Raw genomic sequence first — 26,440 nt, forward strand, 5'->3', positions numbered from 1 at the left:
ATTCTGTAAAAAGCGCGGCAGTCGTGCTGGGCACAGAGAGTGTCTCCACACTCCTTGGGCACCTGAGCTCCCTCTGAAAACGGCGAGAAGCAAGGCAGTGAACAGGATATGTGAAACATCGCCGTGGGACCACGTACACACCAAAAGCACCGTATGGGCTGGAACCGGAGGCCTGGTGGTTTTTTTTTTTTAATTTTTTTCACTGTCGCAAGCTTTAGAGAAAGGTGACAGGTGCTTGAATTAGCTGGCTGTAAAGGAAGTTCCTTTTAAATTTCTTGAAACAGTTTATGCTCTGAAATACATGATCATCTGTCCTTCAGAGGGGTAACTTTGCTCTTCAGATACCATGGCAGCACTCCCCTGGACGCTGCGACCTGTTTCCTTTGTCTTCATCCGTACTGCTGACAAGTGAAATAAAGACTCGTTTTGGAACTTAAATCTATGAAATCTATTAAATGTATTCCTTAGGACTGGGATGTTTCGGCAGAGGACCAGGATCCCTGCTGCCAGCCGTGCCCACCCGAGCTGAGCCGAGCGGGGCGGGCGGAACGCTGGTGCCCGGAACGCTGGGCGCCGTTCGCGTTCCCAGCCGGCAGCACCGGGGGGACAGCGCCGGGGGACGGGCCGCCGCCGCTCGGGTCGCCGGGCCGCGGGCACCATGTGGAGCCGCGTCCGGGGCTGGGGCGGTGGGGCTGGCGGCTCCTGTCGCCTCGCCGCCCGGCTCCTCTCCGGGCCAGCGAGCGCCCGGGAGGCGGCGGGGGCAGCGCGGCAGGCGGGGACGCCGCACAGGTACCGTCGTCTGCCGTAAATCCTTCACCTGGGGGAGCGGGCGCCCGACGGCGACGGGGGGGCGGTTTGCCGCGTCGCCGCCCCCAACCGCGGTTCTCTGAGGGGACGGGGTTTGCTGGGCTCCCCGGGAAAGCCGCCCCCAACCGCGGTTCTCTGAGGGGACGGGGTTTGCTGGGCTCCCCGGGAAAGCCGCCCCCGGTGGGGCCGGGCCTACCGTGGGCGGGGGTTGCCTCGTCGCGGCCTGCGCACCGGGGGCGGTTCGCCGGCGTCGGCCTTGGCGTTAAACGCGTTTTTAGCGACTTTTTCCCGTGCCCGTGGCGCCTGCACCGGGCGGGTGGAGCGCGGGGCCTGCCCGGTGCCCGCCTGCTGCAGCCCTGCCCGAAGGCTGCCCTGTTCCCCGGTGCCTCAGGGCTGAAGCCCGATGGGGCAGCGAGGAGGCCGGGCCCGGGTTCGGACTGTCCGGCATTGATAGCGGTGGGTTGGTCGACAACCGGCTGAAGGTGAGCCAGCAGTGTGCCCGGGTGGTCAGGAAGCCCAACAGCATCCTGGCCTGTACCAGGAACAGCGTGGCCAGCAGAACTAGGGAAGTGATTGTCCCCCTGTACTCAGCACCGTGTCCTGTTAGGGGCCCCTCATGACAAGAAAGACATTTTGGTATTGGAGTGAGTTCCAGAGAAGGGCAATGAAGCTGGTGAGGGGTCTGGAGAACAAGTCTTATGAGGAGTGGCTGAGGGAAGTGGCTGGAGTTATCTAGCCTGGAGAAAAGGAAGCTGAGGGGAGACCTTGTCGCTCTCTACAACTACCTGAAGGGAGGGTGTAGCCAGGTGGGGGTTGGTGTCTCCTCCCAGGTAACAGGTGATAGGACAAGAGGAAATGGCTTCAAGTTGTGCCAGGGGAGGTTCAGATTGGATATGAGGAAAAACTTCTATGCCAAAAGGGTTATTAAGGACTGGAACAGGCTGCCCAGGGAGGTGGTGGAATTGCCATCCCTGGAGGTATTTAAAAGATGGGTAAAAGTGGTGCTCAGGGACATGGTTTAGTGGTGGGTTTTGTCAATGTTACATTGATGGTTGGAGTCAATGATCTGAAAGGTCCTTTCCAACCTAGACAGTTCTATGATCCTATATGTGACTGCTGTGAACAGCACTCCGGTGTGACCCCGGCAGCATTTTTGTACCAGCAGAGCTGTGCTGCCTGTTGGCAGAGGTATGTGCCCAAAGCGCTGGTCAAAAACTAGTATTTGGAAGTTCACTTTTACTTGTCATTTAAAAAGAGTTTTTTAATAAAAATGAGTTGTGCATTTTTTTTTTTTTTTTTCATTTCAAAGCTCTTTGGTCTTTTTGAACAAGCTCTGATACTGTGCTAGCCTAATGTATAGAGCAGGTTGGTTTCTTTCATATCTGTGTCTCCTTTCTAAGGCTGGGTGGGTTTTGTCTGAGCAGAAGACAAACCTGATGGTAGATGAAATACAGTAACGCAAACTGCAATGTACTCCTGACTTGAAATGTTTTAAGGCTTGCAGGCTTGGTGTGGTTTTCTGACACTGTAAGCGGAGATCTCTGAATGGATAAATAGTTTTCAGGAGCATGTAGCCTGAATTAATGAAAAACATGTGTTTGAAAAAGATCTGTGGAGAACAGCTCAGTGTAAAACAGCAGGACTCCTACTGTCTTCTCAATAATGTGGTTCTGAAACTTTCCTTAAATTTTCCTGTTAATTCTCAACATCGAAACTTAGGGTTTAATGCTGACAATTTAATGCTGACAATTTATTAAGTGCAGAGTGACTAAAGTAATAATATGGTGTCTGCTGATACTAGCAGATTTTTCTTTTTTAGCCAGGGAGAGGTGAGCATGAGGGGGGAAGGTATGTCAAAATTCCTTCAGATCTGTTGAAGTGTTTTATTTTGAATCAAAAGAAATATTTAATTGTAAGGTTTTTTTCTTTATTTTGACGGTGATTTTTAAGCCGAAAAGTAGTTTTAAATTTTAAGACTTAAACATTTAATTTTAGAGTGTTAAAAGAACAGTTCTTTGAATTTTATGATGGCTTTTTTCTAGAGAATGCAGTTGTGTCTGTGTTGCAGCAACATCCTGAGCAGCTCCCCACTGTCCTTCGCTTCACACCCTCACTGTGCCAATTTTGGCTTCTTTGCAAAAGCCACTTCTTTACCACTTCTTTGCAGTGACGTGGTAAACTAGGTAGAGGAGCTGTTTGAGAGGGAAGAATGACCAAAATGACTTTTTTTTTTTGTTTTTTACTGGGTTATCTTGCAGCAGGATCCATTTCCCCATATGGATACACAAATACTTGGCTGCCATATTGCAGGGCATAGGGTAGGGGAATATGATCTGTAGTAGTGCCACAAGTGTGAAACACTGTGAAGCTAAATGTGTGTGTGCAGTCTTTTTTCAGGTGGCTAGGAGTGATCTCTTTGTTGCCTTATTTTAAGAGTTTCAGTGGGTTTCTATAGTACTAATGAACTTAAGTATCAGGTACCAGTAGATTCAAGCTCTCAGTCTGCTACGTAATGCAGGGGTACTTTAAAAGTTTGAAGTTGTTAGATTAGGCATGGCTTATTTGTGGAGGAAATAAAGTTGTTTACGTGAATTTTGTGATGAAGAATCCATAAAATCCTAAGAGTTTTACATAGTGTCCTAGTCCTTCTCAAAAGTCAAAAGGAGCATGCTTGATGTTTACTTAACATACTCAGTTTGCACTCGATTAGGCCTAGATAGTTGTAACTAATGGCTTTTTTTGGTAGGCTTACCAAATTCAGCATTGGACCCTATTTGTAACTTCTGATTATTTTTTGTTTGTTTGTTTTTTTGTATTATGTAGCAAAATACAGAAACTCTTCAGCACAAGCAGTGTGCTTTCTACTGAGAAAGACGAATCTACTCCTTCCAAAGACAGCACTACTAAAGTGGCATCAAAGAGTCAGGGCAGCACGGCAGAAACACCGAAGCAGAAGTTGTTAGACATTATTGGTGATATGAAAGTAGAAGTGAGCTACAGGAAGAAACTCCAACAGTTAAAAGCACATGAGATCAAAAAGCAAGCCACAAACAAACTGGGAGGCCCAGACAGTGAAGGTACTATGCTTCAGAAAGCTAAAGAAGACATCTGGCGGTAAAGTATAACAAACTTTTCTTAGCCTCTTTTCTCCTTGTTTCAAGTTTGTTTTTTTCATTATCTAGGACAAAATAAAGCATCAAATGCCATGTCCAAGTATGGAAAAGGAGCCTTGTAAGGAAATGTAGCGTAGATGGAGATTGCAGCAAGTCATGGGAGAATCTAGCCAAAAGATGTATGCTTTCTACATTATGCTACCTTTTTCTGCACTGAGACTCTTGAAAGGTAGCACTAGCGTCTGCCTGTGCAGAGTTAATTTAATGAGAGGTGGGAGGTAATATTCAAATAAAATACAACAGAACTGAGAAAATAGGAAAAAAAAAATGGCATCATGATTGTCAAGCCTTGTTGGTGGCTCTCCTCCACAATGTGTTACGTCGTGTTTATAATCCTGCAGGTCTGTGTTGCCTTTGGTCTTCTAAGCTTCACATCCGAGGAGCTGTGCAGTGGTGTAAGGCTGCGATCTTCCCGGGTTTGAGAACAAGACCTTGTCAGTGTCATTTGGCAGTTGATGACTAGTGCAACGTAGGGAAAAACCTGCCTGTCCCCCTGACCACCCCCATTTGGGACAATGCCTAACTGTAACTTCTGAGTTATTAAGACATAGAATGACAGTACAGAAATGACAATTTAAATGTATTAAGGCTTTTTTTTTTTTTTTTTTTGTATTTCATATCTGTTGCGTCTCTTACAGAGGCAAATCTTTAAATCCAGAGCTGGTGGAGGCTGCTTCTGCAGTTGCGTCTTCCCTACCACTCAACAAGAAACAGACAGAATCAGAACTACTTGCACAACTAAGAAGACATGAAGAAACCACAGATAAACAGAAAAAGGGGGGAACTATTAACATACGGTCTGTATATTTGAATGTTATTCTCAATAATTTTCAAATTTCTGATTTTGCAGTGTCATCTTGAAGGTGACTGGGTTCTGTGCTGGAAAGATGGTCCTAAAAGACACATTCGGACAGGTTATATTTGGAATTAATGAATAACGGGAACATCATTGGTCTGGTTATACCAGACTCCCTAAATTTTGCTATCCTAACTCTAAAATGGTTTTGCAGAAATGGAATTGTTTTCCCGCCCAGGATCATCACTTTCTTGGACAGGCTTGCAAAATAACAGATTTTTTTTTTTTTCTTTTAAGCTTCTGAAATTCTCACACAATGGATGGATTTGTGGACGTTTCAGACATTCTGTCTGGACTGGTGAATTTTCATGACAGCTCTGCATAGCTGAACTAGAGCAGCTCTATTTATAGCCCCACCCTTCCTTTCAAAACTTTCCAGTCAACCCAAGAAACTCATCTCTTGGCTTAACTCCGTTTCCAGTGTGGCTTTCAAACAGATGAGAAGCATTTGTTTGGAAACGGAAACAGTTGTGCATGCTGCTTTTTTGGATGATGGCTAAAGACAGTTTTTTCGTTCTCTTTTTTAAGCTAGTATTTAGATACCTACTCAGAAAATAAGGCATTAAATCCAGGTGAAATGCTGAACTAAACAGAAAATTGGATCTTCAGCAAAATAGGAGTGTGAAGCTTTTATTTATAGCTGTTTGTGTTGTGAACTGCAAGCCTCTTATCTTAATTTATTCTGTGAAAATGAATTTCATAGAATCATAGAATGGTTAGAGTTGGAAGGGACCTTAAAGATCATCTAGTTCCAACCCCCCTGCCATGGGCAGGGACACCTCCCACTAGAGCAGGTTGCTCAAAGCCCCATCCAGCCTGGCCTTGAACACTTCCAGGGATGGGGCATCCACAACTTCCCTGGGCAACCTGTTCCAGTGCCTCACCACCCTCACAGTAAAGAATTTCCTCCTAATATCTAATCTAAATCTCCCCTCTTCCAATTTAAAACCATTACCCCTTGTCCTGTCACTACGCTTCCTGACAAAGAGTCCCTCTCCAGCTCTCCTGTAGCCTCCCTTCAGATATTTGTCGCAAACTAGGACTTAAGGTTGGCCCATTATTGTATTATTCGTAGGTTGCTCTAGGGATCAGTAAAGGATTTGATTTGTGTATTTATCAACGAACTGTAAACAGAGTAGCCAACAAACTGGAGATGTTTGTGGCTGATGTCAGGCTGCCCTGTCTGTAAATGAAAACTAAGGAAGAATGTGACAGATGCTTGCAAATGGATCGAGTTAGATGCTTGCAAATAGTTTGGGAAGCACAATGCTCAGTGAATAACTTTGTTAAACTAAATACATGTGTTTCAGAGGTTGTGAAGGGAAAAGGGAGAAACTGTGCAAGTTTCCCTTTTAGCCTGCATTCATGATTCTTTCTACCAAGAGGTCTAATAGTGGTTGTGGAGAGCAGAATGAAATTCTCTCCAAACGTGTGAAGTCTGTGCTATTAGAGGAGCAAGTATGGTTTTAAGTCATACATGCAAGCGTCTCCAAAGGCTGTGTGGGCGCTCTGTTTTCATAATGTCCTCTCAGCTTGAATATAGGAGATCTCAAGAACTTGACAGAAGCTTATCTCTCCCTGGGCTTTTGGAGCCAAAATGAGTAGCTTTCAAGGTTAGGCATCTGTTTGTTTTATGTAAGATTGATTTTTTTTCTGCATTTTGGGGTTTATTTTTTGTGCGCAGTGTTACTTAAGAGACACTTCTTAGTATAAATAGAATAAATAAGGAATACATTACCTAAAGAATATATTCATTAAACTATTAATTACCGATGAAGTTGTTTCATCTCTGTCACTGGGGTTTTTAGAAGAGCAGAGTACACAGACATCTAAATAATAGCATTGGCAGTGTGTGGCCAACTTAAACGTAATTAGAACCTCCCTCAATTTCTGGTAAGATGTTGGAGGACCATACTGATACTGAGCTAATACGTACAGTGGCAAACCTCATATGCTCCTGCACCTATTTCTTAAGGTATAAGGAACAATGGCTATTCCTTAAGGTATAAGGAACATGACAACAAGGGCTTGCTGTTCTTACCAGCCATTGCACTTTCCCTGAAGGACCTACCCAGCTATGACTGATGTGGAAGAAGGAAGGCATCTAAGGAAATTGTAGTATAAGCAAAAAGGCTTTTTTCTGTTGAGAGATTAAATTCTTCAGAAAGTCAAAAACCAAAGGCCCTGGAACTGTAAAATGCCTCTATCTAGTTGATTGATAGGTTAAGATGTGCTATTACAATGTTTTATAACGTGCTTGTGGATGAGTCATTATGGTTAGAAAAATCCATTTTCCTGAACCAAACCCAGCCTTTTTGGTTGGCTAGGAACGGCGGGGCTGGCTCGCTCTGCTTTGAGCTGGCAAGTTCTACTTCCTGTGGCAGCTTTGTGTACCAGCTTGCTTTTACCTGTGAATATTTCTTAATATTTTTTTTATTGTATGCTGAAAAGTTCCATTTTCTTCCTTGTTAGTTAGGTAACAGTTTGAAACTCTATCAATGGATGAGTTTTCCAGAAAGACCAGCAATTCCTGCTGATTTTCATGACTGAAAACTTGGTTAATAGTAACCTTTCACAGTTAGACCCTGAGGTGAATTTGGTACTTTTGGCATTCTGATCAGTGTTACAGCTGCTGATTTTTAAAGTCCAGCAGAAGGCACTAAAATGCTTTTAATATATTAGAAAGCAATTACATGATTATTTTGTGTTGATTTTTATTTAACAACAAGGGAATACGGGCAATTTAACTTTTTTTTTCCATAAAGGTTTTCCAGTCAATATACTGACACATTTTAAAAGACAATATATATACCCACATTATTTATAACTATTTTTTAGTTAGTAACTATTTAGTATATTTAGTTAGTAACTATTTAGTTAGTAAAACTATTTTTTACTTTAGTAACTCATTTAAAAATGAGATACCTTCACAAGCATTAGAGCCATATAATGCTCAGCTGCAAAAAATTGGGATACTGCTATTGACATTTATGAGGGTATGGAATAAATTGTACGTTGTGTGGATCTTTTGGTTCATACTAATTTGTTTTCCCAGGATTGTGGCATGGCCTCCAGAGGTCACTGTTGTATGCCGTTGCCTCATCGCCTTGTTTTTGCAGACAGCGAGAGGACAGTGTGTTCGCTAGGAGGGGAAAATATTAACAATACAGGAATTTAGTTTTCTCAGTGTGGGATGAAGTTTCACTCAGTGGAAATTACAACAGCGCTACACCAAAATAAAATCTGCAGCATTACAAGTTGAAATTTCAGCTCCTGTTTTGGGTGAGGAAGTAGTAAAGTAATTCAGACCTTAGGCTGACGTATATGCAAAGCTCCTTGAGTCTCTGTTTTTAGTGTTGTTGATTGGTGATCAGGAAGGAGAGAGAATCTGTGCTAATTACAAAAGCTCTACCTCTTCCCATGTCTGGAAAGCAGAAGTATCTAGGAGCTTGTTTTTTTAACCTCACGTTGTGACATGAGGTAATATCATGTAATATCATATAATATCTAACCACTGTAGGTGCACTGTGGTAGGAGTATTAGTTTGTAATCTGATATTTTTCATTACAAAGGACATTAAAAAGATCTTTGTAGTTTTAGTTAAAGCAGGGATGCTTAATGATGGAATGATGAATGTTGCTAACAGAAGTGTTCAGATACCAATGATGGGGTGACATTAGGACTTTCCAGTGGGAATGATACCATTGACTGCATGTTCTGATAGCTTGGTAACATAGTCTGTCCAGACCTGCTGTGCAAAAGTACAAATAAATCAATGTCGGCTGTAAGAAGAGCTTCTCTGAAGAAGCCTGATCCCCCTGTAGCACAGGAACACTCCAGCCTTGCCGGCTGCAGCCAAGCCACGCAGTTGGGCTGGGCCGTGTGTGACTGACCTTAGGAATTATGTCCCCTTGACTCTCAGAAGTGTGTCAAGCCTCTGGCCCAACACCAGCTCGCTAATGCCAGCAGACACTTCATAGAGTAATTTCTAGTGTGAGATACACAACTAATCTGAGATTGATTTTTTCTTTCAGATTAAAATGAAATGATTTAAAACTTGTTTTTGGATGCCTTTCTTTCAGAGTAGGTACTTGAAGCTCTATGCTATTCTTGTTCTGCCATTCACAACCACATCTAAGACTGAAGAGGAATCCTACTGTGCTGTGGCAATTAGCTTTTACAATTTTCCAGGAGTATTTCTTTCTTGTTAATAAAATCTCATTTGATTTAAACTACTAAAAACATAGTTTGAACTTCATTCAGATTTTCATAAAATGGCTATGCAGTGTTTTTGGCTTGGCCTATTTTTGGGTTTTTTTTGAGGCTGTACTTATGTCTTAAAACTTGAGCATTGTGATCTTGGATGACTGTATGTTACTGGCAGTGGTTGTGTAGAGAGAGAAGCTGTGAGGAATAGTTACCAGCTTGGTCTTTACCAACCAACAGAGTTACCAGTTAAGGGGACTAATGGGCAGAGGCAGAGAGGTGGTGCGTTTGTTCCTTTGCATGCAGAACGAGCCGCAAACCGCGCCGGAAGAGATCAGAGCGTTTGTTCTTCACGTATAGTTTTTGACTGCAGAATTATGAAGAAAGATGTGGTTTGTTCGTGCTGTAATATGATTACGCAATGCAACAGATTGCAGTGGATCAGGAAAGGTGACCTACTTATTAAGGTGGCATGATTGACCCATGTCAGCTGATGTGTGAAGGCTAGCTTCCTTTTGGTCTGCAGCAGCAGGGATCTGTCCCTGGGCAGTGCTCGTTCCTGTCCAAAAAACCTGGTGATTTTTGCCTCTCTGTTTCAGCGTATTCCTTGTATCCAGACAAATTCCTCATTTACTTAAGCAAAACATCCCTAGCGCACTCTGTGAATATTGGTATGCAGATAGATGAAATTTTTCTTTTAGTTGGAAGCTAAATAATTTCACAGAAAGTGTCCCTTGTAGGTTTAGTAGGCTGAAATAGTGCTTTTCATTTAATCTATATGGAATATAACAGCTGAGGTGGTTTAAAAAGTAAGACTTGAATGTTTGATGACTTAAAAATGCATGTATTTTGTGACGAATGTATAATTCTATCTTATAAAGGCTTATGAAAACAATTGAGAGTTTCAGGTTGATACATGTGATGAATTTCCTTGCTTTGTTAATTTGTTGAGTTTTTACATTCATGTTTTTAATTTCAGCAACGTTATTTCAGAAATGTCAGTTAAAAGGCAGTCCCCAGCTGAGAGAGGTGTGAGGATATCCAGTCGCATTTCCTTGGAGTTGGATGAGGATGGTCAAAGAATCAGGCCTGGAAGATTCTCACCTCAGTCTTTTGACTCCAGAAGGTATTTTTGTTGTATTCCCTTCCAATAGAAGGAGCGTGCCAAAAAAATTACTAATGGATAATATTTTAGATTTAGTTGTACATATTCATGTTACCATGATACTTCAGAGCTTTAAGAAATTACTTAAGGTCTTTTCAAAAAGTGCTGTTAACATTGAAATAAGCTTCTGTGAGAACACATCAGTTAATGTTAAACAGCTAATTAAATAATGTGCGCTTGTAAATACCAAATTTTAGATAATTAAAAATATTTGGTGCTGAAATGTAATTGTGTTTGTTTTAACTACTTTAAATTATTTTCACGCATAATACAATTTTATATCACTTAACTTTTTGCAAAATCGAGGCTTTGAAGGCTTATTTTCATCTAATGGAAAACTTTGATAAATATTCTATGTTTAGAAATTTTTTACCCATTCTGTTGGGGTTTTAAAGAGATTTTTAAGGTTCTTCTATTTTTTTACCACGTTGTTGCAACTGATAAGTGATTTTGTAATTTATTTTTCTATTGTCTGTGACATAGTTGTCTATGAAATGAATTTTGCCGTTTACATGATAAATGTAAATGGCTACTCAGGGTACTCCTTAATTTTATCTTGCTGCTGTTTATGTGGCCAGTCTGTTTCTCAATGAACTAAGGAATGCTCTTAGATTTTTATTATTTTTTTTTAACTCCTGTAAGTTATGCTTTCTTGCCTGTGGTCTTTTTGTTTTCCCATGGCAGCTCATCATTGCATTCCTTCTCAGTATATTCTTTCTCTAGCAGTTCTGTTTTTAATAAGGTTAACTTCTCTAATCATTCATTTAATTTGCAAATGAATCCCCTTTCCCTGGACTTAGGGTCTGGAAGTTGAGGGAGTTGTTTGTGTTTAGATAGAGAATGCTGAAGGCAGACTTTAGATAACTAAGAAAAAAATAAAGGGCATAAATTAATGGGTGGGTAGGTGTACAGTATTCTGCCCTCTTTGGCCGAGACATCTATTTCAGTATATCATAAACAGGGGGTTGTGACTTTCCATAAGCAACAAATTGTACCATATGCATTGAGCCATGTAGATCATGCAAAAACCTCAAGGATGTGGCTGTAGCCAGTCATTAGAAGAACTTAGCCTGCTTGCTGAAATGTTGCTGTGTACCTTCCTTGTTCTTGAACTACCAAACTGTTAAAGGTGTGTTAGGGAAGTATCTCTTGGGTCTTTTCAGTGCTGCAAGGCCAGCAAGCAGTGTTTTCTTTTCCTGATGCAAAGCTTGTGGAAAGTGCAAGAGGAGCTTCTTGTAATGGAAGTTGAAAGGAAGAAGTGGAACAGGGTTCTAGACTAAGCCCTCCTGACTTAAATATTTCTGTCCTGAGTTGCTGGTGTGAGGAGCAAGGGAAGTGACTTCATTATCAATGCTGAATAGCTCTATTTTTAGTTTGGGGATAATTATCAGATAGAGTTGGTGGTCACATGAGAGTAATTTTGTTATTAGGCTATGATTCTTGACTGACTATGAGAAAACTTTATTTAAGGTGTTCAGAGCTTGAAAGAATAGAAATAATATGATCTAGAAGTATAAACTGAAAACCCGAGCTTTTATGTGATTGTACAGTGTATATATTTTATCTTTGCTAAACTTTTCATCTATTAGCATACTGCAAAGGAAAGTGAATTTCACGTATGTTTGAGAACTTTTATTAAATTTATGATACCTGAGAAGCTGTCTCACCCTGTTTATGTGATGAAACTGTACTTGGTATGTAACTTCAGGAACAGTACCTTAAAATAGTTTTTTAAATCCCTGTATTGAGCAAACTGTCTCCAGTTTCAGTCCTAAGTTTCCTCCTGCCTCCCTGAAAATCTAATAAGTACACTTGCCTATTGATAATATGAAAAGAATGGGTTAGGAAGAATATTGAAGTGTAAATTGAGTTAGTAGATTTCAATGAAATGAGTGATGTTGCTTTATAGTCATTTGAACTAGTCATTTTCAAATAAATGTTCTTCCAAGTCGTGCTTGTATCTTCAGCCAATGTTATTGGGAGTTACACACAGATAGGAAAATATAATCCTAAATCAACATTCTTTTAAGGCTCTGTAATTAGATTGCTCTGTGCTGAAATAGATCCAGGGTAGTTACATCAGTAAAATGTAATATGACAAGAGCAGGTTTGCAAAAATAGTTGGGGCCATCGGAAATCTGCAGTAAATCCAGAAAGGAGAAATTTTAAGGTCAGGAAGGGCAGGTATTGCCAGGGTAACAGTGAATATGTAATAACATAAAGTAGGAATGGTTAGAATTTCAGTGGAAACCTGGAAGATTGTATGATTAAAAGAATCATTTTTTCTCAAATTCAGTGTAAGTTCTCAAGTTCTACAGTAAAAGCATTGATTTTTCTTTGTTTCCATTTATAAGAAAATTTATTTTGATTACTTGTTGAACTCTTGCATTTTATTTTTTTTAGTATAAGCTTATGCTAAAGATAAATATGATTGAAAATAGATGGTCAGAGTTTTAGAGCATCAGGGTGATGCTTTTTAAAATATATCATACAGATATACTTTGAGTGTTTGTCATATGGCAGAGAAAGTGGCTGTGTAATCTGCCAGATAGGCTATTTATGTCATAAAGCAGGAATTGTTTGATTTAGCTGTTGTGTTTTCTTTTCCTGAATTGTGCAATATTTTTTACAGGGGAAAAAACCCAAATCACCGGATTCACTTTTTAGTTGCAACTTGGTAAAATTGCTTGAGTCTGTGGTTTCATACTGTTTAGCTTTGTTCAGTTTCCTAAATACTTCAGTAAAAAAATGTCTGCAAATATAAGGTTTGATTTATGCTCATTCTTTCACACAGAAATGTTTTGGGAAGCTCTGTTACAGATGAATAATAAAGTCATAAACGCTTTCTCTGGGTAAAAGCCTGAGGATTTAGTGAGAGTCACTATCTCATTTTTTTTTTTTCTCCGGAGATCTGTTAGTCCATGAGAATATTTTGTGCTTTTAAATTTGTTATCTGGCAATGTTGTGAAGTGTTGTGAAATACTAAATATTGTTTTTCTTTTTTGTTTATGGAAGTCTCAAAGCGGGGAAGAGGCTTAATATATTCACTAAGGCTTCTACAGAAACAGAAAACGCACTGAAAACAGGTTAGTGGAAATTCAATAATTAAAAACTCAGTGAAGCCAAGTTCTGAATTTTTAGAATATCAAGAGATTCACTGTTGTGAAGGAGACTTATGACCTGTTAACTTCCTGCTTTCAGACCTATAAAAAAATAATACTTTAATGTAACTCTGATTTTTAGTAAGCAAAACTTCCATGCAGTGTAATAGATTAATGTTTTCCATATTGATCAGGACATTCTGTTACTGAACTTGAAGGGTAAAACTGGCTTTTTGTCACTAAGGCCAGTCTTCTGTGAGTGTGGTCAAGTTGCAGACTTGCTGCCTTCATTTTATGGCAAAGAAACACAAGGCTGTGATGTCAGGGAAGCAACCGTGCTCTGCAGGTGGCTAAGCATAAGCAGGGTGGAAAAAAAACTAAGACCACGCGTTCGATTCCTTTGTGGCTTTCTCTTTTTTTTTTTTTTTTTTTTTTTTGTGTTGCATCTGTAGGTTGAGAGATCCTGTAAGTGGCTGACAAACAATGCCTTGCTTTACCTACTGTAAAGCTCTTCATATATGTTTAGGATCATAGAATAGTTTGGGTTGGAAGGGACCTTTAAAGGTCACCTAGTCCAACCCTGCAATGAGCAGGGACATCTTCAACTAGATCAGGTTGGTCAGAACCCCATCCAACGTGACCTTGAATGTTTCCAGGGATGGGGCATCTGCCACCTCTCTGGGCAACCTGTGCCAGTGTTTCACCACCCTCATTTTAAAAAAATTTGGCCTTACTAGTCAGAATCTACCCTCTTTTAGTTTAAAACCATTACCCCTTGTCCTGTCGCAACAGGGCCGACAAAAAAGTTTGTCCCCACCTTTCTTACAAGTCCCCTTTAAGTACTGAAAGGCTGCAGTAAGGTCTCCCCGGAGCCTTCTCTTCTCCAGGCTGAACAACCCCAACTCTCTCAGCCTGTCTTCATAGGAGAGGTGCTCAAGCCCTTTGATCATTTTTGTGGCCCTCCTGTGGACCTGCTCCAACAGGTACATGACTTCCCTGTGCAGAGGGCTCCAGAGCTGCACGCAGCACTCCAGGTGGGGTCTCACCAGAGCGTAGTAGAGGGGCAGAATCACCTCCCTCGACCTGCTGGCCACCCTTCTTTTGATGCAGCCCAGGAGATGGTTGGCTTTTGGGGCTGCGAGCGCATATGTCCAGCTTTTCATCCACCAGTACCCCCAACTCCTTCTCAGCAGGGCTGCTCTCAATCCCTTCATCCCCCAGTCTGTATTGGTACTGGGGGTTGCCCCAACCCGGGTGCAGGACCTTGCAGTTGGTCTTGTTGAACCTCATGAGGTTCACACAGGCCCACTTCTTGAGCTTGTCCAGGTCCTTCTGGATGGCATCCCATCCCTCGGGTGCATCAACTGCACCACTCAGCTTGGTGTTATCTGCAGATTTTCTGAGGGTGCACTCAATCCCAGCATGTCATTGATGAAGATATTGAACAGTACGTGTCCCAATACAGACCCCTGAGGGACACTGCTTCTCACTGATCTTCATCCAGACATTGAGCCACTGACCACCACTCTCTGGATGCGACCATCCAGCCAATTCCTTATCCACCATCCATATATATATACTAAAACTCATGTAATAAAACCAAAAAACAACAGCAAAACAGGTATGACCCAACTTCATAGTCACTGAACGGCACAGCTCTGCAGGAACAGTCTTAATGCCACATGAGGGGGACAGCTTTCACGCATGAAGACTTAGCTTTACTACAGACTGGATTTTGGCTAAGAATGTGTGAATATGGGAATGTCACGTAAAGAACTCCCTCTCTTTCTTTCTGAACAATGAAACTCTGCATGGCTAGTGCTGATCTTTTACATGCTTATATCCCTAAACTATTCTGAGGCCCTTTGGAAAAACAGCTTTATTCCACTGTAGTGACTTAGAACTATGTATAAAGCCAGGAGCTGAAGAAGAAATAGTATTTATTTCGGATATCTTAGAAAATTATAGAAAAATTACATGTATTTGTTCCTGCTTTAAGAGTAGGACTGTTAGGTTTTGCCAGATTCTAGCTGAGTAGTTTTCTGCTTTTTTTTTTACACTTGAAACAGCAGGGAGAAATTAATTTGTTTACTTAATTTCTTTAGTAAAATGTCAGATAGTGCTCTCTGCATATTTTCAAGCAGCTGTGAGCTTTCTGAATGCAGCCACCTCTGTGGTGGACTATGAAAGTTGCTTGTTAGAATGGAATTCAATTTGCTGGGTTTTAAGACGAATAATTTCCTTAAAATTGGTCTGTTTTACATAAAAAACCATAATGAGCGATGCAGCGTTTGTTTTTAGCTATCTTGACAAATGTGATGTTCAAGTAACTGGCATTTGAGTTGAGTCAGGTAAAATTGAGTTGACTCAGGTAAAATGGTGAGAATTTAGCCTTTCCCTTTTGCATGAGCACAATGCAGACGCAGTGGCACAGAGTCATCACCCTGGATTGAAAAGTTGAGATACACTTGTTTTTTAACACAAAACTGGAATGTGCACAAATTGTGTAAGAGACCAAGTAGACTTCATTGGATTTGTAATTAGATATTAAGAAGTAAGCTTCTTTCAGCTTTTTATGTGGTGTTTCCTTGTTTGATTCCAGGTAGCCTTGAGGAAATCTACAATATATTCTGAGCCAGGAAGCTTTTTACTTGACTCACTGACTAAGCCTGATGACAAAAAAAATTTGTTGCATTAATCTCAGGAAATACCAGTGTGATACTTGATACCTTGATTCATTCGGTTTCACTTTCTTGGCTCATATTAGTGGAGATAACGAGTTCAAATACTGTTCATACATGATGGAAAAGCAAGTTCTGTGTTACGTATTGAATATTTATTTTGAAAACCTGAATGTTAACTGAAAAGTAAATTTGCACCCTGAAAAAATTCTTCATAACTATTAACATAAAGTATCAGTAACTGTTAACATAAAATATCAGTATTATTTTCTGTTTCACGGAGGTGAAAATATAATGTTTATCACCTTTACTGCACGCTTGAAAAAATGAGTTTCTGCTCTCTTCCATTAGAAGATTTATTAGTAGCGCATTATTAGAAGGTATTCTAAGATGTGGACAATAATTTCGTTCTGGTATGATTTCTCATCTTGTCTTTTATCTGTATTTCATTCCTGCCTCCAGCCCTCAAATCAAAGTAGGCAGCTAGGGAATATAGTTCTGGAAATTTCCCTGCTAAGTAAGAAATCATTTGAAAAAGTATCTTCTGATTTAACACAAAAAATGAAAACACTTCAGTATGTAAAAAAAAAAAAAAAAAAAAGTTTGCCCTTTCACCTTGTTTTTTTCTTAAAGGAGGGGGGAGATTTTTTAATTTTTTTTTTAAATCTAATTGTGCCATAAGCCACAGAGCCAAAGATGAAATTATATCTTAGTTTTAAACACTTACGACTTATGAGTAGTAAAAGAATAGCTGATTGGCCATGATCTGCTTCAAATGGACTGTGACATTTGAATTCGCATTGAGGTCTCTGTTCCAAGGAGCTTAGGGTGAATTGATAACGGGGAGAGGCAAGAAAACAAAGGGGGGAGCGACTGAGACCAGAGTTAGGCCAGCTGATGAGACAGCAGCCCGAGGCACTCCCAGCGGTTCCTCCCTGTCCTCTGGTAACAGCTTGTTCCCTTCAGCAATGCGGTTCAGACTGGGCTCATGACCAGTTCTCCTGGGTGGAGGGGCAGGAACTCCTGAAGATTAACTCTGCTGCAATACAAGTACACTTTGATTAAAGAAAAAAAATTAATTATATTCATCAGAAAAGATGCATCCCTAAAGGGACTGTTTGGCTTTGGGAGAAGAATAGGAAATCAGGATTTCTCAAGCCCAAGAGACAAACTGGGATGCTTAGTATTGTTGGGAAAGGAATTGTTATCGTTTATAGATGTTGTGTCCCTGAAGGAAGGTGTAGTTGTGAAGCACCTGAAAACTCCTGTAGTAAGCAAGATTCCTTTAGCAGAGTGCACCAGTCAAGTTCAGAGTTTGTCATATGTACAATTTGCGAAAGACAAAAAAGAAAAATTAAATTCCTGCTCTGTGTAAAAGGATTAAAAATAAATTGTCCCCTAGGAGTTCAGAATACGTTTTCAGCAGACATTTGAGAATTTAATGGACTTTCATTTCAACAGAGTTCTCATTTGAGAAAGGTGATGCTGGCATCTACGGTAGAAAAATTTGCACAGCTGAAAGTATTAGTCTCTGTAAAGGTTAATGTTAAAGGACTTTGTTTTAGCTAACGAGAAGTCTTTGGCATGCTGACAGATCTTTACAAAATTTCTTTTTTTAGTGTCTTCACCAACAATTTGGGATCTGGAATTTGCGAAGGAGATTGCAGCAGTAACTGCACAGCCTCCCCGAAATGGTTTTGAGGAGATGATCCAGTGGACAAAAGAAGGAATACTGTGGGAGTTCCCAATTGACAATGAAGCTGGTATGTGTGCTATTAGCTTTTATTATCTGTCTATATTTATCTTTTTTCGAGAATTAGAGCATGTTGTGACCTTTGACTGTTTTAACATAGTGTTTCAGCTGCGAGTCATGCATTTGATAGTAAACAAATACAACTTTCCAGCTGTCCCAAATCAGAGATGTGTCAGATGAACTCATTCTGGCACTCTTCAGGTGAAGTCCTGCAGGTGGTTTGGCTGATCTGAAGACTGGCTGCTGCCAAAAAGGGGAGAACTCACTCCCTCCTTACCTCCCTCAGCCCTGATGTTTTCAACACCAAAAGGCCATTCAAGTCTATTACATAATACTTTTTACTCTGCAGCTTCTTTAAAGAAGCTTCTAGCAGAGTATAGGGAATCTTAAAACTGCTGTGTGTGTTTTATAATGCTTATTCTGGTCTTTGGTGTGGCTCTTGGCCCAAGTTACTAGCTGGATCCTAATCAGCTGTCTGCCAGTTCCATATCTGTGCCAGCTGAGTGTTAAACTCCCTTCATTCTATCTATTTCATAAGAATAAACAGTCACAATGTTCGTTCATTCTGGCCATCTATCTTACCTAGACATCTTTGTGCATGGTATTTACTTTTATTACCATTTAAAAAAAAAATAAAAAAAATAAAAGCTCTGTGTGAAGTTAAGCCAGCAAAGAGCAAGCAAATGTTAAGGAAGAGAAGAAGAACTACACAAAGCAAGTGTACACTTTAGGAATGGGGGACTTCATAACTTCAAGGAGAGCTTGGCTGTGGGTTTTCTTTTTAAAAAGACTTTAAAGACTTCAAACAGAACTACTTTAGAATGATTCAGTCACTGAAAGCAAAACAGGTTAGTATCTGAAGCTGGGAGTCTTTGAAAATCTGTCCTATACTGAGTTGCAAATTGCATAATGTGGTTCATTGTTTCTTAATTTTTATTCTCATCCTATTTTGGCAGTTTCTTCGCAGAATTTAATCACTGCTCCCAGAATTGATCTGTTCCATCATGTAGAAATCTGAGCGTAATGTAGTCGTGTTTTTGCAAGTGTGAAACCACTGCGGCCAATGGTTTTTCTGTTGTTATAATGTGGCTGGAACCCTGCTGTCCGGGGCCATAAGTGGACCAGGCATCTTTGGCAGCCAATGGTTTTTCTGTTGCAGCAATGTGACCGGAACTGTGCTGTCTGGGATGGGGTGGCAAATGGACAAAGAGTCTTTACATATACTTAAACAAAAATCTTTATTGATTTGTCCACGAAGACTAGTCATGTGGAAAATTCCAGTGGAGCGTTCCAAAATCTATCACCTCTCAGGTTGAAATATCAAGTTAGTAAAATTCCATTCTATCAAACCGCCAGCCACAGGCTGTTAATCAGATTAGGTACGTCAAAGTACAGTTAAAAGCTCGAGAACCTTGCTCTAATTATCTCAACATACTATAATTTCAGTGGCTCTGCAAAAGAAAGATGCCCCTCCTGCTGTTAATTTTGCAGTTTTGTAACAGTCATCTCCCTCAATAAGAGGACATTACCTCAGCTTGTTCTCTATCAAGAAATGTGTGTTTTTTCTTTTATGCCATAAGCATGTGGCTTTAAAAACATAAGTGTAATTTACTTGAACATAAGAAGTTCCACCTAAACATGAGGAGGAACTTCTTTACTTTGAGGGTGGCAGAGCACTGGAACAGGCTGCCCAGAGAGGTGGTGGAGTCTCCTTCTCTGGAGACATTCAAAACCTGCCTGGATATGTTCCTGTGCAACCTGCTCTGGGTGGACCTGCTTTGGCTGGGGGGGTTGGACTAGATGATCTCCAGAGGTCCCTTCCAATCCCTTATCATTCTGAGAAATTTTCTATTGAGGAAGCATGTTTACTCAGCTTCTAGCATTGTGAAAACCTTTAAAGTTTTAAATTAAATATAAAAAAGAATGAGGACCACTTATAACTGTTTTTCTTGGCGCCAGAGCATCTCTGGTGTTCTTGTTAGAGTGCTTTACCAAGGCACTGTCCTGCACTTTGCGGCATCAGGGCATGGTTATGATTTTTAAAACTTCTCTGGCCTTGGTGCAAACATCCGAAGATGTGGCTAGATTTAGTGGCTTGCGGCATTATCCAGTAGCAGTCTTGCCCCCCTGACCCTGCTGCCTTGTTGCCTCCTTCTGCCTGCATGTCCTTTCCCTTATCTGATGCAGTTAAGTCACTGTTAGGCAGAGAACTACCTTTTTTCCTCTCTGTCTCTCCCCCTCTGATTAATTTTTGCCAGATTAGCAAACCATTAGTATGACTTGCATAATATCATTCTCACTCCTCCTCCTTTCTGCTTTCTTCTTCTGCTTCAAGTAGCTTTAGTTCTGCTCCATGACGTGCCATGGCAAAAAGTTGGGAAAAATGTTGATTTCTGCCCCTTTTAAAAATTGTTTCTATGCATTTATGCCTTGATGACTCAAATCCTGAGAAGTGCAGTCATTAAAAAGGACAGTGCTGATTATTGGTGCTACTTTGCTTTAACACCTTATTCTGAGGAGCATATACTTCTCGTGGGCCAGAGATTGTTAAGGCAGAAGTGATAGGCTTAATGGAAGCCTTGGAAAATTAATGCCTCACTTGTCCCTGATGGCTTCTGTAGGCAAAAGTTCTCCAAATTCTTTTTCTGGCTGCTTTGCTGGGATGCTGTTTCCAGCAGAGAAGCATTGGACCAGTTTGCCAAGAGAGGTTGTAATTGTTACACAATCATTTTATGGGGGTTTGCTTTACTAATTCTGGGTCTATTCTCAGGACTTACTGTAAGAGCATGATTTATCTCATTCTAAAAATCCTAGAATCATAGAATGGTTTATGTTGGAAAAGAGACCTTTAAAGATCATGTAGTCCACCCCACTGCCGTGGGCAGGGACGTCTTTCACTAGATCAGGATACTTAGTCATTTTTGTAGCCTGTCAGCAACACTCCCTGTAAGAATGGACATCTGCATTTGAGGTGCTGTCTTTAAGGCAAGGTTGCTCATGTCTTGGAAGGATTCATGTTTTACCTAGAGAAACTCCCCAGTCTTTCAGTTTTGTTATACGTAGGGAACTGGAAATAGGATATTGAGAGTGGGTGATTTCTTGCTTTGAGACTGACAAAAGAAATCCTCTGCTTTAAACTCCCACCACACATGTTCTTTCAAATTAGGTTTCTGAGGACAGTGGAAGAGAGTCTGGAGGACAGGCTTGTTCTTCTCATGCAGCAGGAGTTGTGGTTTGCTGGAGGTGGGGGGGGTAACGCAAGCATATCTCATCTAATCAGTTCCCACCAGAGGTCTTGGCCTCTGATGCTTTGGGCAATTGTGGTCTCTCTTTGTGATGCACACTTTACTTTTTTGAGGGCTGCAATATGTGGTCTAACTGAAATGTTTGGACTTAACACTTCATCCCCAAACCATATATCACGTCTTTGACAAATGAGAGATCAAAATACATGATGGAATATTTCCTTCTGACCTGTGTTTTTGTGAGACTATAAGTGGCTTCATTTCATTTGGGTTAGAGATGAAAATAGACATAGTCTTTCCTGATACCCTGTGTCTATGCCCAAAAGAAGAGCATCCAGAAGGCCAAATTTTACTCTCAGCATTATTCAGATTCTTTCAGTAGTGGGTTCGTTGGTTTAGATTTCTGTGATTTCTGGATTTCTGTGACCAGAAAAAGTATGGAAATCTGGAAAGAATGTTAGGTTGTGAAAGCAACCAGCAGCATCCAGGTACAGTGAGATTCCACCTTCCCTTGGTGGGGGAAAGTCGGTGTGGGTAGCGTGGTAAAAGGATCATCTCTCTGCTTCTGTAATTGGACATAGGTTTCAAAGCACAGCAGAAATATACCTTCTAAAGCTGACATGACTTTTTCTCCCCTCCACCCCCCTCCTTAAACATAAAGGGAGATTCTGAAGAATCTTTTTCAAGGACAAGGGAGATAAATGTGGCATGTAGCTGGTATTGATACACTCCCATATAGCTGGGAAAAATAGAGATATTTCTCAGCTCCTTGAGATACTGCAGTACCTAGAGTTTAAAACAGGAAAGAAATAATGTGAACTTAATGAATACAAGCTGTGAGACTTCTCCATCCCAGAGATGTGCATCATTTCTTCTGAAACTGTAGGAGCTGTAACACAGGAGGAAGCCTAGGGCTGACATGATTTAATTACCTCAATTTTAATAGTACTGATTTAACTTTGTCAAGTAATATATCATATCCTAGCTAGAACAGAAAGACATGTACACTTACGCTTGTGGTCTGGAAATGCTCATATGCAATATTTTTTCTCTAGTAACAGAATTTTACTGAAAGGTGCAAATCTCATTTACAAATTTATAGCAAATGGGGATCGAATAAAACTTTTCATGTATCCCTAACTGAAGAAAAATCTTTCAACTGCAAATCCCAGTTTGCCTTAGTTTTTTATCTCGGAATTAGGAACTGCGAAAGCTGCCTTTTTTTCTGTGTGTGGGAATTTGTGTTCTGAGTCTTTGTCTAGTGTATGCTGGCATTGTAGTATGAACAGCAGCAAAGGAAATCCACAGGACAGAGAACGAAAATCTACCATAGGATCTTAATTGAGCTTGATCAGAGATCTACAGTAGTCCCTTGTCCCGTGGTCCTGTGGATGCTTTTGAATGCATCATCTTTTGTGCTGGTTACAACTTAAAAGTAGCAGCTGGTGAGATACACAACATTTTTACATCAGCATATACTTACAGATTCAGAAACTGTTAGAAAAACAATCTTCTGTGCCTAATTGATAGCAATAGAATGTTAAAACCATGTCTTGGAATGAACGTGAAAGTTTGTGTTAGCTCTTCAGTATTAGATACTTTATGAGGTCTCGTCATTTGTTCAAGAGGAGTTTGTGTTCTTTAAGCCTCTGCAGAATTTAGGCAATCAGTATTTTCTTAAATAATTTATTAAGAAAGTGTCCCTGATCTAAAAGCCGGTACCCATGGTGAATCAAAATTTTCACGTATTGAACAAACAGCTTTTTAGCAAGAAGATTGATTTATTTCTTTAGTTATCCCCCCCTGGCCTGGCTTCAGCTTTCAGCAAGATTACCAACCAGACAGTTGATTTAAATATTAGATATTCATATAAATAAGAGCACAAAATGGAAGTGATGCGGTAGACAGGAGTATGATATATGCTGACATTTTTTGTGTGGAAGGAGAAATTAATGTCTTAAAATTCTGCAGTTCCTTCCACTTTTGTGTGGTTGGCTTAATTGTGCAAAAGAATTAAAAGGCACAGAACCATTGATTTTACTAATTTAAGATTGTTTGCAAACTATATCCTTTTTTAATTTTTTTAAATTTGCTGTTATATTATGATAATAACTTTGTCTTTTTTTGTCCCTTCTGTTAGGGATGGAGGATGATGGTGAATTTCATGAACATATCTTTCTGGAGAAACACCTCAAAGACTTTCCCAAGCAAGGACCTATTCGCCACTTCATGGAACTAGTCATCTGTGGGCTTTCAAAAAACCCGTACCTCAGCATTAAACAGAAGATTGAGCATATTGAGTGGTTTCAGAAGTATTTTGAAGAAAAGAAGGAACTTCTTCAAGAGATTTGAAACTTGGGAAAGTGCTTAACTTTGAAATGAAGAATCGTTACATCAAAATTGATGATTTCTTATCATGGAAATACTGTCAGTGCATAGTAAACATGTGACCTCAAAGTTGTATTTTTAATAATAAACTGAAAGGTCGTACTTTCATGTGTATATGTCCATGTATATGTAGATATTTTTTTGACAACAAAAGAAGGAGCTGGAAAGTATGGCTTTTGTAGAATGTGCATTTAAAACTTAGTTTATCAAAATTGTTGTCTTTTAAATTTGAAACTCATCTTTTGACCAGATGAACTATTGGGTCTGATTCCACTTCCTACATCCTTCGCACTTGGTGTGTATTTTGACAGGTTTGATCATCTTTCCCATTCTGGAAGACCTGCAATGCTTTTATTTTTAAAAACTCCTGATACAGCTCTAATTTTGAAAAGCTGGTACTGAGATAGTAACAGTTCATTTTGCTAATTCTTTAAATACACCAGTATTTGGATGTTACTAATCCTTTCTATCCTCTTTTCACTAGTTATCTTTATTAGTTCACTTAAAATTTTTGGTAATGACTAAGTCATTTGAATTGAATGCTTGTTAGTTCTTCTGCTCAGTGAAAGGCTCTTGTATTTCTGAGATGTGTGCACAGCATAACACTGGTGAGTTTATATTAAATAATATGAGAAGTCTCTCCTACCATCCATACACCCATTCTGGAACTTTTGACCAACTTCCCATCAGTATTTGTTGTTAAAAAATGTGTCTGGTTCTCAAGTAATCCATAAAGTTCTCTTTCATTAGAGCAAGCGGTTTTATGATTACTACAGTGTTTGGAGCTGGGGCTTTATCTCCTGCATCTGCAGGGCTAGAGAGAGGACTTGACATTGCTGGCAGGGAGAGCTGTCACCTGCAGATCGCCATCGCATGATGCCACTGCTTTTTTCTCTCTAGCCCTCTGAAGTTGGTGAACTGACTTCATATTTTGTAAACGATCCTTTATCCTAATTAAATGTGTATGGTTCTAGGTATCTATTAAGCATTTGCAATATATTTTACTTCAGTTATCTTTTGTTAAATTTTCATCCAGAATTACTTGGTCGTTCAAAATCCTGGATTACATCTCACTGCTTAACTTTCCAGAGCATTTCCAGCCTCGCATACTGTGTTCTTGTTCTCTCGCGTTCGTCCCAACCACTTTAGCAGCTATCAGCCTTATAAATACGCCCCTGTCTCTTTCTCATATTTCATAGAATTCTCTAGGTTGGAAGGGACCTTTAAGATCATCTAGTCCAACCATCAACCTAACTCTGATAAAAAAACATCACTAAAGCAGGTCACTAAGCTCTATGTCTACCTCTCTCTTAAATACCTCCAGGGATGGTGCCTCAGCCACTTCCCTGGGCAGCCCATTCCAATGCTTAGTAACCCTTTCAGTGTAAAAATTTTTCCTAATATCCAATCTGAACCTCCCCTGGTGCAACTTGAGGCCATTTCCTCTTGTCCTATTGCCTGTGACTTGGGAGAAGAGACCGACCCCTGCCTCTCTGCAGCCTCCTTTCAGGCAGTTGTAGAGAGCGAGAAGGTCTCCCCTCAGCCTCCTTTTCTCCAGGCTGAGGAAAGTAACTCAAGCAGGAAGGAAGAAGTTAGGGAATGAAGGTAAAACACTGGCTTCATATGCAAAGTGATTTTTAAATCAGAATTACAAGAAAATAAATGAAAAATAGAGAGTTGGCCTCTTTCTGTGAGTTGGAATATTCTTGCTGCGTCCTCCTCACCTGCAGGATGTGAGTTTGTCTGGAAAAGGGCAAGGCTTGGGCTGTGGAAGGGAAAAGCAGCTTTTTGACTTTCTAGCAATAAGAACAGCAAGGTTCAAATTCTGCAGAAAAATTTTCAGAGGCTTCCTGGCTTGCTAATGGAGAGAATGAGAATTATATCAAAGTATCTCCATTTAGTAGTTGGATAGTTTTTGATTTCCAGTTCCATGCCCAGGTATGTTTTACTTCATTATTTGAATATTTCTGCCGAAGTACGATGCACAGGCTGCATTCTGCTGTACTTCAAGCCTTTTCTAAAGCAAGGTACAGTGACTTTGAGTTCACCGCGGGCTTTTAGAAGTAGCTCCTCTGTGTATTTGCATCTAACCTATGTTTTAGTATGAAAGGCAGGACACTCACAGCTCGGCTCTTACTGGAAGAGGTTTCAGGAGCATCTGCTGAGTCTGAAAGTACTGAATTTCACAGCATCGGGAGCGAGGTGAACGTTACCATTTAAACAGATTCGTTAGGAGGTCAGTACTTCGACAAGCTCTTAACAAGAGCTCTTGGTGCTTAGGATCTTTGGAAAGCTGTGGTAATTCCTACTTAGATACTTAAATATAGATTTGAGAGTTAATACTAGGCAACAGGATTTGAATAATCGGAGCTAGCTGCACATACATACGGGTGCTTGCTGGGACCACTCAAGGCACACTGAGAGAGCCCAAGTTGCAGGGCTTTTATGTGTGTGTGGGTTTTGGGGTGTACCCTCCTTGGTAATCCCAAGGGAGTAGGCTTGTAGGAATTGAAAGCGACAGATTAGTCACTTAGAAGCATAAAAATCACCCCTTTTCTTTTGCAGCCCAAAGGATAAAAGCTGTCTGCCGTTGTTCAGAGCGGACCCAGTGCTGCAGCTGGTAATTCCTATGCTGGAGTCATTCCATCTTTCCTTATGATGGTTGGTTTTCCCTCTCTTGTAACTGGTCAGGTGGTATTACCTGTGACTTAATGGACTCAGCATTAGGACCTGTCAAAGGCAAAAAATAGCATTTGTTATGTTTTGCGGTCTTACATTTCCTTCTTTATGCATGTCTTCTTAACGCTCTGCTAATCCCATACCTCTGTGACACCCGCATTGGAAAGTTGTCGGGCAGCTGGGGCAGTTGATGCTGCCCTGAGGAGAGTGAGAAGATGGAGCAGACTGAACTGGAGCCATAATTGCGGGGAATGTTGTCCATATGCGATTTTTAGGTGAGAGTTTTTCCTCTGGGGTGGCTACAATGGGTAAGTAGAAGAGGAGAACGGTTCTTGTTGAGTGGAGATGGCTGAGCCCCTGCAAAGTTGCATGTGAAGGTGTAGACT

The 26,440-nt window shown here is 40.5% G+C and overlaps 1 protein-coding gene across 1 annotated transcript; it reads left to right on the forward strand.

Annotated features, from left to right (window-relative positions):
• Positions 1 to 638: 638 nt before the first annotated feature.
• MRPS31 (mitochondrial ribosomal protein S31) lies at positions 639 to 24,461 on the forward strand. The gene is made up of 7 exons (XM_074152732.1): positions 639 to 789; positions 3,631 to 3,921; positions 4,619 to 4,777; positions 10,022 to 10,168; positions 13,223 to 13,293; positions 17,609 to 17,752; positions 23,128 to 24,461. Exons 1-7 carry the CDS (start codon positions 659 to 661, stop codon positions 23,337 to 23,339), a joined length of 1,155 nt encoding a protein of 384 aa, XP_074008833.1. The 5' UTR covers positions 639 to 658; the 3' UTR covers positions 23,340 to 24,461.
• Positions 24,462 to 26,440: the final 1,979 nt, after the last annotated feature.

This window comes from Numenius arquata, chromosome 1 (genome assembly GCF_964106895.1).
Source record: "Numenius arquata chromosome 1, bNumArq3.hap1.1, whole genome shotgun sequence".
NCBI lineage: Eukaryota > Metazoa > Chordata > Aves > Charadriiformes > Scolopacidae > Numenius > Numenius arquata.

Coding starts and splice junctions, on each gene's coding strand:
- MRPS31 (XM_074152732.1), top strand. CDS start 659: ATGTGGAGCCGCGTCCGGGGCTGGGGCGGTGGGGCTGGCGGCTCCTGT. Junction 790..3,630: donor CAGGCGGGGACGCCGCACAG/GTACCGTCGTCT, acceptor TGTATTATGTAG/CAAAATACAGAAACTCTTCA. Junction 4,778..10,021: donor GGGGGAACTATTAACATACG/GTCTGTATATTT, acceptor TTTTAATTTCAG/CAACGTTATTTCAGAAATGT.